The 13,344-nt window shown below is 37.1% G+C and overlaps 1 protein-coding gene across 1 annotated transcript in view; it reads right to left on the bottom strand.

The window, feature by feature from the left end:
• Positions 1 to 6,615: 6,615 nt before the first annotated feature.
• Positions 6,616 to 13,344, bottom strand: part of MAPK10 (mitogen-activated protein kinase 10) — a 263,310-nt gene continuing 256,581 nt past the window's right edge. The window contains exon 12 of the mRNA XM_081813138.1: positions 6,616 to 7,529. Within this exon, the coding sequence (XP_081669264.1) occupies positions 7,387 to 7,529 (143 nt within the window). The 3' untranslated portion in view covers positions 6,616 to 7,386. The remainder of the gene's footprint in view (positions 7,530 to 13,344) is intronic.

Here is a 13,344-nt window from a genome sequence, read left to right as displayed (position 1 = left end):
TAATGCAGAAAAGAAACATCATGTTGTTTTTGGTTTTTGGTTTGTTTTGTTTTGTTTTTTGGCCTCAGAAACTTTTATCTATTCTTTTCAGGATACCGATACCATAAGTCGTTGATAAGGTCTCAGGGTGTCATCACATTTCTCCCTTTATCCGGAGACTGACATTTGTTTAAAACATACCAAAAGATAGCAGTCTACCTTTTAATTAAAGGAACAAGAGTTCAGATACACATATTTCCCCACTGACTTAATGCAGATCTACTTGTATTTTTTATCTCCATGCTATTTTTTTAATAAATGTAAAAATGGTTTGATCTCCTATAATGTCATGGAAAATATCCAAAATTCTCTTGTGCTGAGTCATTTCGACAAAATGATAACATTGAAAGAAGCAGATTTCCTATTTCATTGCTTTAAGGGAGTAATAAAAATGGACTCATTCAGGTCACACCACTAATCTGAACACATTGTTATTTTAAAAGAAAGTAAACAAATGAGATAGAAATATTGTGCTTTAGCCACTGATTTTTACACTGAAAGATGTATTTACTCTGACGTTTTGAGGATAAAGACTATGCCGTATTTGTCTCCTACCTAGGACACATAGACAGATGTCCCATAAATGTTTTTGGAGTGAATGAAGGTACGACTTTAAAATGTAGCTCAGAAATCAAAGTGGAAATTCAGAGCTGTTTTCTTAGAGCTTAATTTGCACCTAATCCAAGTGTGTAATGTATTAACATTAAGGAAGGAGCAATTGCTTTTCAAAGAGTTGCTTTTATAAAAGAAATACTTTAATATTACTAGTTGCCCTAGTCCATGTAAAATATTATTTGGGTCCTAAAAATCGATTTTGTGTAAATTTCTCATAGACAATATTTTCACCAATGTGAATGGAAAAGCATTGATAGCAGGCAAACTACGAGTGAGACAATTTCCTAGTCAGAGTGTGGAATGTTTTTTAAGATGAATCACATTTTGCACCTGCTTTTGAGTTGCAAACAATCTAGACTGTTGGGTAAACAGAAAGATTCCAGACAAGATGTGGAGAGAAGGACAGGACCAGAAGTTCGGTGACAAGGAGGTGAAGTCACCCACTCCTGGAGTGAAAGTGGATCCTCTGAAATTGCAGGAGAAGCATGTCTTTAAAGCAAGAAATACGTGACATAGAAAGGGCAGGAAATTCCAACCGAGCGTTTGACTCGTTTGTGTTGTATGTCATCACATTTCATGCGTTCAAGAAATGTCCATTTCCACAGCTTGTTTTCAGTAACTAAAACAGAACACACTTCTGTAAAAGGTTGAGCAGATGGAATTTGGTCTGGAGCTGAGAGAGAGAACGTGCGCCGTGCAGTGGCCCCTGACAGGAAGTGATCTGAGACAGTGGGATGTTCCCTGTGCGTCACTACTTGTAAATGTGTTCCGGGCATGCCTTTCAAAACCCTTGGGGGGAAAGCATGCTGCAAGTATCAATAGCATTCTGATGAACCGATAAGATCAAAAACTTCTACCTTGGGCAAAACCCAGTGCAGTTACTGAGCAAACAGAACCATCCTTCTAGGTTGGTCCTTACATAAGTAGCTGCAGGAAAGGTAATTCTCAGGACTCCTTTCTTCTCCTCAGTGCAAAAGTAAGTCAAATTACCCAAATATTTGGTAACCTTTTATGGTACCTACAATGCACCAATATCTCCTTCTGACCCTTTCTATCCAGGAGCAATCTAGTGGAATGCAATTTCCCTTCTTAATATTGGAGGTATTTTCAGGTACCCATATGTGGCCATTTTAAAACTTACTTTATTAAAAGAGTAAAGAGTTGTGGCTTAAAAATGGAATAGAAGCTATGCTAGAGATGCAAAAGGCATTTGGCTTCTATTTTTCTTATAAATAAAAGGATAATTTGTGCTAACTCAAAAGAATAAACACATTTATCATCCAGGTTTTCTAATAGGGAATTGGTTAAATAAAATGTTTTATTTACAGAAACAGAAAGGCCATTCCTTGACATTTTCAGATACTTCCAGCTAAATTAACATAGATTCAGTGACTTCGTTATCAAGCCACAAAATCTTAATGTTTTTTTTTAATTCACCAGGGAGTTCAAGATATTAAGGTTGCCTACCATATGGACAAAAAACCTGCTTACCTTCTCTCTTGGGTAATAATTAAACTGATTAGGAATTCTGATATTAAGGAGGGCACAGGTTGTGATGAGCACTGGGTTATACGAAGCTAATGAATTGTTGAACACGACATCAAAAACTAATGATGTACTATATGTTGGCTAACTGAACATAATAATAAAATAATGTAATATAAGAAAAAGAAATACTGATAAATTAACCTAAGGGTATTTAACCCTGTTCTACTCATCTAATCCTCACAGAAAATGATTTCCTTCCCTTCATTGATTTTATACCTTAAAAGAAACTTACCAAATTGCAAATACACAACTAATATCTGCAGAGAGAAATGAAGGTCATTTTTAGGTGAAACCGGTCCCAAATGAAAACACAGCCTTATGGCCACGTACATATCAGACAGTCTTTACCCATAGTGAGAAGGTAGGTCATTCCTCATTTCTTATTTATTCCCTGGCATAATCAGACCACACCATGAAATCATGTGAGATGCTTCAGAGCTCCTATCAGGACATGAAACCCAAGACAACGAGCAGCACAATAACCATTGTCAACAGGCAAACTCCAACAAAGTCTGGATTTGGATTTGGTTTTATGTTAAGGGAAGCAGATTTGCTCTGGTTTTTAATAATTCATAAGAAACAGAAATCACAATGTATTGAGTCAGCATCCACCTACAAAGAGTCCAAAAAAGCCAAAGGTCTCCCCCACTCACCCTCTTGTTCCACCGACATTTTGAAAATAAAGGGAGAAAACAGAAATGAAAAAAGAGAGTGAGAAGGAACACAGATATGATTTAAATAATTTCAAATCCTTATTAAACATCACTGAGATTGCATTTGATCCATCAGGCTGACTTTCAGTTCTCACCACTAAGACCTTGCAAAGAAACTGGACATGCATGGTTTTGCCTTCCAGGGTTGACCTAGAACTATAAGGGTGAGGTGTATATGAATGTGGGTGTGCTTTAAGTCCATTTTATAAACACTGACACAGGACAATTCTTATCATTGGTAATAGTCTTTTGAGTCCAATCATGCAGAATAACAGGCATGTGCAAGTTAGGTCTTGTTGCAAGATAAACATGGCAAGGTGAACAGTTTAATGCTAGACAAGGGTTGGGAGATTTGTTTTCATTAGAATATACTGGCCATTGGTCCCACATAATCAAAAGTTAGATATACAGGAGTCCACATACAAACAGAGGCCTTCCATTTCAGCTTGACTGACCAAGGAAATGGGTCAGAGTGAACCATTTCAGACAAAGAAAGAACTGTCTAAGTTCTGCCAAAACAAATAACAAAATCTTATATTTTAGTCACATGGAAAATGACTAATATAATTATTTACATTGTAACTTGTTTGTTGTTTTTACAGAAAGGAGTATCCCTGCTTGGTTTAATTTCATCTGTAGAAAATGTAGGACTCACAATTAAAATGTTGGTGGGGAGCTTGTGGGTGGGGAGTGGGGTCCCTCTTAAGACCCAAAGTGATCGGGATCTAAGATTGCTGGGACAGTATTATTCCTTTCTCTGAGCTATAGAAGATCAATTTTTCAGCAAAGCTGGGTGACAACATTCTTTACAGAGCATAACGTTTTTAAGATTTCGATTGTCATACGTTAAGAGAATTAAATAGAAGTAGGCTTTGTAGAATTTAGATTTTGCAATGACTATTTGAAATTTAAAAGTCAGTTTTGCTAATTTTCCCCTGGCAGGTCATAAAAGGATTGATGGATTCTCATCTCATCTATTCCACTTATTCCCTTTGTCAGGACCTATTTTATGATTTACCAGTCAGCTGCTATCAGTATCCTTAAGTAATATTTTCTGATCATGGTAGCAGATTGAACAAAAACTATTGCCTCGGTCTTCAATTAAACAGCTTGCTCCACTTGGAGGGAATTGGCCAGGACCGGGTCCACCTCAAGTATACATTCCTACAAAGCTCAGTCATCAGATTCTTGAAGATGTGCAAGATTGTTAGGGGTTCTTATTCCACAAGAAGAAATTTGGTTGCAAGGCCAACGTATCTCTTTTTAAAAATGAACACACTGACCGAAAAATAAATCAATATGTCAAAGTGGTGGTGGTTTTGTCAAGCTCTCCCAACAGTTTAATTCCTCCTGCATGTGGGCACAGAGCCATCTCTCCTACAAAATACTACAAAACATTTCATTAAGGATCACTGCAAAACCATCAGCCCTATAGAAGTGAGCAAAGGTTAGGCCTCTCAGACTGCCAACCTCACATTCCTAAACGAATCCCAACCACAGGCAGGACCTTCCTTCTTCCAGGAATATAGTTCCAGGTGACTTGACACTTCCAAGTCTGAAAAGCAAGAAAGTCCTTTGGAATTAACAGGTGACTATATAGGAAATACTTGTCTTTTCAAGAAAAGACTCACTGCAGAACCTAATACATTCTAAGAATTTGATAATAACAGAATCACCTCCTGAAGATATTATAATAAAGTGGACCCAAGATGGTGAAGGACTGGTGAGCTTTTGAAATGATGATCCTCTTTGTTGTCTTATTACCTATTGGCTTTGATAACCTAGTAAAATTCATCCTATAAGCAGGCAAGAAGCCAAACTCTTTGCTTTATTTGTACATGAGATTTCAATTTGAGGGATTTATTCCATTTTTTCTTGTCCATAAGGGGGATCTGGCTAAAGGTAACCAGCTCCCCAGAGCCATTCAACAGGAGAGATCAGACTAGCAGAGCTTGGGGAAGGTAGTAATAGTAGGGGAGCATTGCCTGGTTCTTGCTTGGTTTAATCTGAGGGAAAAGAAATCACCGCTTCTACACACATGGAAGACAGTCTAACTGTCAAGCACTTCTAGGATGCTGGCTGGAGACTTCCTTCTGACTTTTGATGTCGTTTTGTGGCTGATGAAATTACCCTCGCGACTTTCTTTCAAACAGCTGCCTGTTCCCTGCACTTAAGCGCACGTTCAAGAAAGGCATAGAAAGGACACAGGTACAGCAAGAGAAAAATACAGATAAGGGGTACAGAGAAGTTTTTTTTAAAGTGGGGGGCGGAAAGTGTGACAGAAAGAGAACTGAGAGAGCCCATGTGAATGCAGAGGTATTTTAAAAATCAGGTCGTCTGCGATAGTAACCCAAAAAATGGCAGCAAGAGAAAGAAGCTGGGCCACTTCATTCCGGGGGACAAGCTGCACAGGCTACTGTGTTGTTTTCTCCCCATTTTAAACAAATGACCTCTGTGAAGCAGTCTCATAAATGGCAGCATTGCGCACATGGTGATGGTGGGGGTTGGCTCTATTGCTTGAAAGAGACAAAGCTTCCGTATTGTTGTATTTAAGGCAGTTGTCAGAGCACGGCATTCTTGTTTGCTCTATTTTTGAAGGGATTCCATTTGCCAGTCATATCCCACTCATCAACCATCCGTTTCGTGCGTTTCACTTCTTCTTCAGGTGAAGTACCACCACATAGGCGAGCACCAAAACGGTCAGAGTGCAAATAGCTGTGATGGGCACTTCACCAAAGTGAATAAGAAGGGAAGCCTCCACCTGGTCCCTGTTATTGCTGAGAAGTCACCCTGGGAGTGCCTTGTATATAACCAAGATGTTTCACAGTGCCTTCGCAAGTGCTCAAGAGAGCACTTTCATTTGACTTGAGCTAAATTCAGGTGATTTTGCTAAACATTGACACAAAATGCTTCATGGCTTTTAAGACAAACTCATATTGCTAAAGCTATTTAGCAGCAGTAACTTATGGGGAGAGTTATTGCTGTCACATCAACTGCAGTACAAAACTCAGATTATCAGCCCTTCTTGAATTGTTTGAATTTATGAAAATAAATAAACATGAAACATCAGCCATAGTAAGGAGTCAGGGAAACCCCTGAGGAATAGTTATGTCTGTGGAAATGTTTTCCAATGCTGACCTGAGGATCACCCCGTGTTTTGGGTTTGTTTATTTTTAAGAAATTAATATATATATATTTTTTATTCCAGAAGAAGAAAGTAATTATTTCTTAAAACCGTGCAGGGTATAAACCTGGGAAGTGGGACACTTATGGAAAACACAACCCACAATCTGAAAATAGTCTATGTAGGCTCACTTCCTGTTAAGGACATCATCTGGAGGCAATTCCACTCTGTTCCAGGGAGGGATTTTTACCATCCGATATGGACGCGGGAACCCTGCCTCACCACGTGCCATGCCCTTTCCAGTTGTGACACATAATTTGTAAATGACAAATGGGGTCTACTCTCTAAAATATGGATGTCGGTGTCTCCTAGTATCTGGGTCATATTCTCCTTGGGGTCTTCCTCCACACTGCAGTGCTACACTCGAGTCTCTCCTACCTGCTTGCTGTCAAAGAAAAGACCGTCAGCTCTTCCTCCCATCTTCCTTCTAAAGGCCAAACCATTTAGTACCTGGAAACTGTCACCCCCTCCCGCCCCCACACTGTACATAAGCATCACATATGTTCTTTCTACAAATCGGTATACAGGTGCCATTTAATCAGTTCAAATTTGGAAGCTACATCTTCAAGGGTCCGAGAGAGCTCACTTCCCCCCCTTTTTTCCCCCTTTACATGTTTTCTTATAAGACATACAGCTTAATCAATTAACAGACTAAATAGCTTATATACTGGCAATATATTACAGATGGGTTTATGTCAGAGTAATAGATCACATGAAATGGACCATGTGGTACCCCAGGGCATGATGTCTTGGTAGAGCCCTGAGGACACTGACAGTAGCATCTCTAAGTAAGTAGTGCTGTATGAATACAGACACATGCGGATCTGTATCTACATCCATCTGACTAGGCCAAAAGGAGCAGGTAGATGCAAGATAGAGACACACACATGCTGGATGGGGCCACTGCACACCTTGTCATGCCATTTGAAAGGGCAGTTACAGGTTGCTGGTTTTGAAGCCATTAAAATTACACTTTATGGAAAAGGCTTTTCTAATTGTGTTTGAGTTGCTTTCTGTAGTAAGCATCGTTGGAGGAAGACCAAAGCAAGAGCAACTAGAAGTTAAATATACATTTAGCTTAGCTGCAATACAGAACTCTGGAGAAGAAGCAGGCTGAAAGATTGGTTTCAATTTTAGGCTCGGATTCTCTCCCTTGCCATTTTCTTAGAGTTGCGTGTCTGCGTATGTGTGTGTGCATTCGTGTCTGCGTGTGTGTGTGTGTGTGTGTGTGTGTGTTCCAACACATCATCTCCTGAAGAACGCTGGGTTTCGCAGGCAGGCGGCTAGTCACCTGCAACAACCCAGGGGTCCTGCTGAGGCTTCCAGGCTGCTGTCAGTGTCGGATGCCAGGGTCTGGTCAGTGGACATGGAAGAGATGTCATTGACGGACGAAGATGGAGGGAGACTCTCACTGCTGTTCACTGCTGCACCTGTGCTAAGAAAATGAAGACCAACATGACTAAATCTGGAACTCGACTCAACTTCATGTCGCTCAGGATGCGGGCATGGGCAAATACAGGAGGCGATGTTTAGTACATCATTCATTCAACAAGCCTTCTTAGAACAATTACTCCAGGGCACTATGTTAGATGGTGAAAATCGAAACATAACAACGCAGAGTCCCTAGTCACAAGTTATTCTACCTTGGAAACCATCTGTAAGGCTCTTAAAAGAAAACAAAAGCAAACAAACAAAAATATGCCACTAAAAACCCCAGTCACCCTTCCCACCTCCAATATTGTCATATAATTGGCCTGTGTGAGGCCAAGGCATTTGCATTTTTTAAAAGCTCTTAGACACTGTGTAGTCAAAGGTTGAAGACCACAATCCTATTGAGTAGGAAGATGAGCAAGAACTTTTAATGTAATGATCTGAACCTGGATGTTTTTAATGCAGGGCTTTTTAAAACACATGTAAGGGTCCTATTCCAAAAATAAGGGCTGAGCAGAAATCAGAATTACTTGGAGACTACAGCTCTTGAGAAATGAACGCATGTTAAGTAAATATTATTATAGTCATTAATGTGATATCGAACTTAAAATCCATACAGAAAAGCTAAGTAGGACTTTCAGTGAAAGTTACCACAGACCAAATACCAAATAATAATAATAATGATAGAAGAAGCCAGAGCACTCTTTTTTAAAGTAGGCTCCACGCTAGAGCACACTTTTTGATTGTGTGTTAATTTTTAGCAGGCTTGCTTACCTGCCAATCTACAAACAAAAATTCTGAGTTATTAAATTAATTTGAAAAAAATATTTATCTGCTCTGTGGGAATATAAAGATTTTGAAACTCTGAGAAGAAACTTGCTTATGGTAATCACTCATTAACACTTGCTGAGTTATAATATCTTTGAGAACTACAAAGGACAGATAAGTCAGAGGCACTGTAAAATATAATTAACCATAACACCCTGGAAACAGTTTACTTTTTCTCTTTATATATTCTTTATACTTAAGCAATGTAGGTGGTAAAATGCATGCTTTGTGAAATAGTTTGCTATTAAAAAATATTTGTAGTATAAATCATCTAATAAAATCAGAGATGAAGAATTTTCACTAAAATGTTATCTCATTTGAGCAAATATAGTGTGCAAGCTACATCTGGTGAAAAATAACAAATCCAAAATAAGTTACAGTAGTGTTATCACAAAGATCTAATAAATCAGAAAAAAATCTATGAAGAATTTGTATGACTCAACACCGGAAAAAACAAACAATCTGATTAAAAATATGGGCAGAGGACCTGAATAGACATTTTTCCAAAGAAGACATACAGATGGCCAACAGACCCATGAAAAGATGCTCCACATCACACATCATCAGGGAAATGCAAATAAAAACCACAAAGACATATGACCTGACACTTGTCAGATTGGCCAGCATAAAAAAAAAAAAGAAGGAACAAGTGTTGATGAGATTGTGGAGAAAAATGAACCCTCACATACTGTTGATGGGAATGTACATTGGTACAGTCACTGTGGAAAACAGTATGGAGTTTTCTCAAAAAATTAAAAATAGAAATACCATATAATCCAATGATTCCATTACTGGGTATTTACCCAAAGGAAACAACACTAATTTAAAAAGATATATGCACCCCTATGTTTATTACAATATTATTTACAGTAGTATTTATATATATATATGGTATGGTATGGAAGTATGAGGTATTTATATAAATTATATATAGCATATATAATATATAGTAGGTATATATATTATATATATATAAATATGGTATGGTATGGAAGATATGGTATTTATATATATAAAATATATTAAATGGAATATTACACAGCCATTAAAAAGGATGAGATTGTGCCATTTGCAATAATATGGATAGACTTAGAGGGTATTATTTTTTTTTAAAGATTTTATTTATTTATGTGACAGAGAGAGACACAGTGAGAGAGGGAACACAAGCAGGGGGAGTGGGAGAGGGAGAAGCAGGCTTCCCGCAGAGCAGGGAGCCCAATGCGGGGCTCGATCCCAGGACCCTGCGATCATGACCTGAGCCGAAGGCAGACGCTTAACGACTGAGCCACCCAGGCACCCCTAGAGGGTATTATGCTAAGTGAAATAAGGCAGACTGAGAAAGAAAAATACCATATGATTTCACTCATATGTGGAATCTAAAAAAAAAAAAAAAAAAGAACATAAACAAACAAACAAAAAGCAAAATCAGACCTATAAACACAGAGAACAAACTGATGCTTGCCAGAGGGCAGAAGGGTGGGAGGATGAGCAAAATGCGTAAAGGAGAGTGGGAGATACAGGCTTCTAGTTATGAAATGAGTAAGTCACAAGAATAAAAGGCACAGCATAGGGAAGATACTCAATAATACTGTAATAATGTAAGGTGACATACGGGCAACAACACTGTGGTGAACACAGTATAAAGTACAGAGAAGTGGACTCTTGTGCACCTGAAACTAATGTAACATTGTGTGTCAACTCTACTCAAATTTAAAGAAAAAAATTAAAGATCTATGAAGTGGAAAGGTTAAAATAATCTCTTCCCTCGTGGGGTACACATCTCTTCTCTATGGAAAAAACGTGATTAAAATGTGACAATATGTGGAGAGGACCCATACACATAAGCTAAGAAAGATCATATGTATTTCATAAGTATTTTAAAATTTTATTTGTTGATTATAAACATATTTATGTGAATTATGGGGAATGTGAAAGAATACCGAGAAAAGATAATAGGCACTGATCCTCAAATAAATAATAACTGTTAAATTTTGGGTATATTTCTCGCTAGTGTTTTTGCTATGGAGTTTTTCTAATTGTGATCATTTAATATATATGCTTTTGTATGCTGTTATTTTTATATACAAAAAAAGCTTATGCATTTTTCATGTCCTTTAAATACTTAAAAGTATGAATATCTCCTAATCTTAAATGTCTCTAGACTTTTTTTTTTGAAGATTTTATTTGTTTATTTATTTGACAGAGAGAGACACAGCGAGAGAGAGAACACAAGCAGGGGGAGTGGGAGAGGGAAAAGCAGGCTTCCTGCCAAGCAGGGAGCCCGACGCGGGGCTCCATCCCAGGACCCCGGGATCATGATCTGAGCCGAAGGCAGATGCTTAACAACTGAGCCACCCAGGCACCCCTGTCTCCAGACTTTTAAAGCTTTTTGTTATCATCTTCCTGTAAATAGTCTCATTATCAGAATAATGTGCAATGGAAAGTTCCCTGGCTTCAATTTATTCCAACTTTACTTAACTGTATGTATGTACAATGTATGTGTGCAGAGCTAGTTCATTTCTTCTCCTGACATATACTAGTAAACTTCATATACTAGCAGACAACCTTTGACTTCCTTACATAGCCCAAGTGCCTGGCAGCTCTGTCCTCCCCACCACAATTTGGATTAAATTATACCAATACCAACATCCTTATGTGTTTTCATAAACTTTGGTCAATAATAATTTAGCATCACTATGATTGACTGCTCAGAATCTTCCAATTTTCTACATCCTTATTAAAGGGTGGAGATTAAAACTAGACACAGAACTCTAATAAAGACTCAAACAATTATGGGCTAACAGAGTGAGATGGCTTTGTTCATATATCCCTTCATCTGCTGGATGACATATCCCTTTTCTGCATGACTTTAAAACTATGATACCATCATTCAGATTTAGACTTAAAATATGAAATATTGCCTATATACTTTTTTGTAACAGCTTTATTGAGATGTAATTCACAAATTTAATTTGTATAATTCAATCGTTTTTAGGATATTCACAAAGTTGTGTAACCATCATCACAATCAATTTTGTGATATTTTCATCACCCCAACAGTATTCTATTTTTTACTTACTCATCAGCCACAGGCAATGACTAACCCACTTTCTGTTCTATGAAGCTGCCTCTTCTGGACATATTATATAAATGGAATCATACATGATCTTTTGTGACTGGCTTCTTTCACATAGCATAATGTTTTCAAGGTTCATTCATACTGTAGCCTGTAGCAATACTTTATTCCTTTTTACTACTGAATAATATTCCATTAGATAGGTATATCACTTTTGTTTACCTATTTATTAGTTGATGGGCATTTGATAGACATTTAGGCTGTTCCTACTTTTGGCTATTATGAATAATGTTGTTTTGAACTTTCATGTACAAGTTTTTATTTCACTTGGGTAAATACCTAAAGAGTGGAGTTGACAGATCATAGAGTAGTTCTATATTTAATATTTGAGGAATTAATAAACTGTTTTTCAAAGTGGCTACACCAGTTTACATTCCTACCAGCACTGTATGAGGGCTCCAATTTGCTCTTATCCTCTCCAGTTCTCCTCATTATCTTTTTTATTGTAGCCATCCTAGTGTATGTCAAATGCTATTTCATTGTGGTTTGATTTGTATTTGCCTAATGGCTAATGGTGTTGGGTGTATTTTCATGGGCTTGTTGCCCATTTTCATGTGCTTGTTGGCCATATCTTCTTTGGAAAATGTCAATTCAGATCCTGTGTCCATTTTTAATTGTGTTATTTTCTTTTTATTATTGAATAGTAAGAGTTCTTTATGTATTCAAGATAAAAGTCTCTTACTATATAAGATTTGCAAATGTTTTCCTCCTATCCTATGGATTGTCTTTTCACTTTCTTGATGTTGTCTTTTGAAGCACATGTATTTTTAATCTTGTTGAAGTTGAATTTATCCATTTTTTCCCTTTGCCACTGTGATTTTAGTGTCATATCTAAGAAACCATTTCCTAAGCCAAGATTATGAAAATTTACTCCTACGTTTTCCTATAAGTGTTTTAAAATTTTAGCTTTTACATTTAAGTCTATAATCCATTTTGAATCCATTCTTATGTACTATATGAGGTAGGAGTCCACCTTCATTCTTTTGCATGTGGATATCTAACTGTCCTAGCACCGTTCACTGAAAAGACAATTCTTTGTCCATGGAGTTGTCTTGAAATCCTTGCTACAAATCAATAGACCATAAACATAAGGGTTTATTTCGGGACTCTCAATTTTATTTCACTGATCTATATGTGCAAGTGAATACCACACTGTTGTGAGCATTGCAGCTTTGTGGTAAATTTTGAAATCAGGAAGTGTGAATCCTCCAACTTTGTGGGTTTTTTTTTCAAGATTGTTTTGGCTATTCTGTATCCCCTGTATTTCCATGAGAATTTTAAGAACAGACTGTCGATTTCCGCAAAGAAAAAGGCAGCTGTGACTGTGCTTGGTATTGTGTTTAATCTGTAGATCAATTTGGAGAGTATTGTCAGCATAACAATATTAAATCTAATCAGTGAATGAATGGAATGTCTTTTCATTATTTAGGTCTTTAATTTCTTTCAACAATGTTTTGTGGTTTTCAGAGTAGAAAGTTTGCACTTCTTTTGTTAAATTTGTTTGTATTTTATTCTTTTTGATGTTATTGTAAATGGAATTGTTTTTTGTTCATTGCTAGTATATAGAAATACAACTGATTGAATAAATAGGAAATCTCAGTGTCAATGGATCAGAGACCAAATGGGTCAAATGATGACATATACATCTGATGAGTGTTATAATTAATCCAACTGCCCACGTTAACAAGGAAGATTTTTATTAGCATGGTTTATTTAAATTGTGACAAAATAACCAGTTTGAAAGTTTTAAAATAAAGTTTGGCATAATACAAATCTTAATAAATACATAAGTATTTAAAAGTATCTCTACATAATAGTCCTGGTCTTCTCTTGAGCTAGGGTTTTTCTCT

Source organism: Leptonychotes weddellii, chromosome 2 (assembly GCF_054177405.1).
Source record: "Leptonychotes weddellii isolate Sample4059 chromosome 2, ASM5417740v2, whole genome shotgun sequence".
Taxonomy (NCBI): Eukaryota; Metazoa; Chordata; class Mammalia; order Carnivora; family Phocidae; genus Leptonychotes; species Leptonychotes weddellii.
Note: the sequence above shows the minus strand (reverse complement) of the source record. Positions and strands in the feature narration are given on the sequence as shown.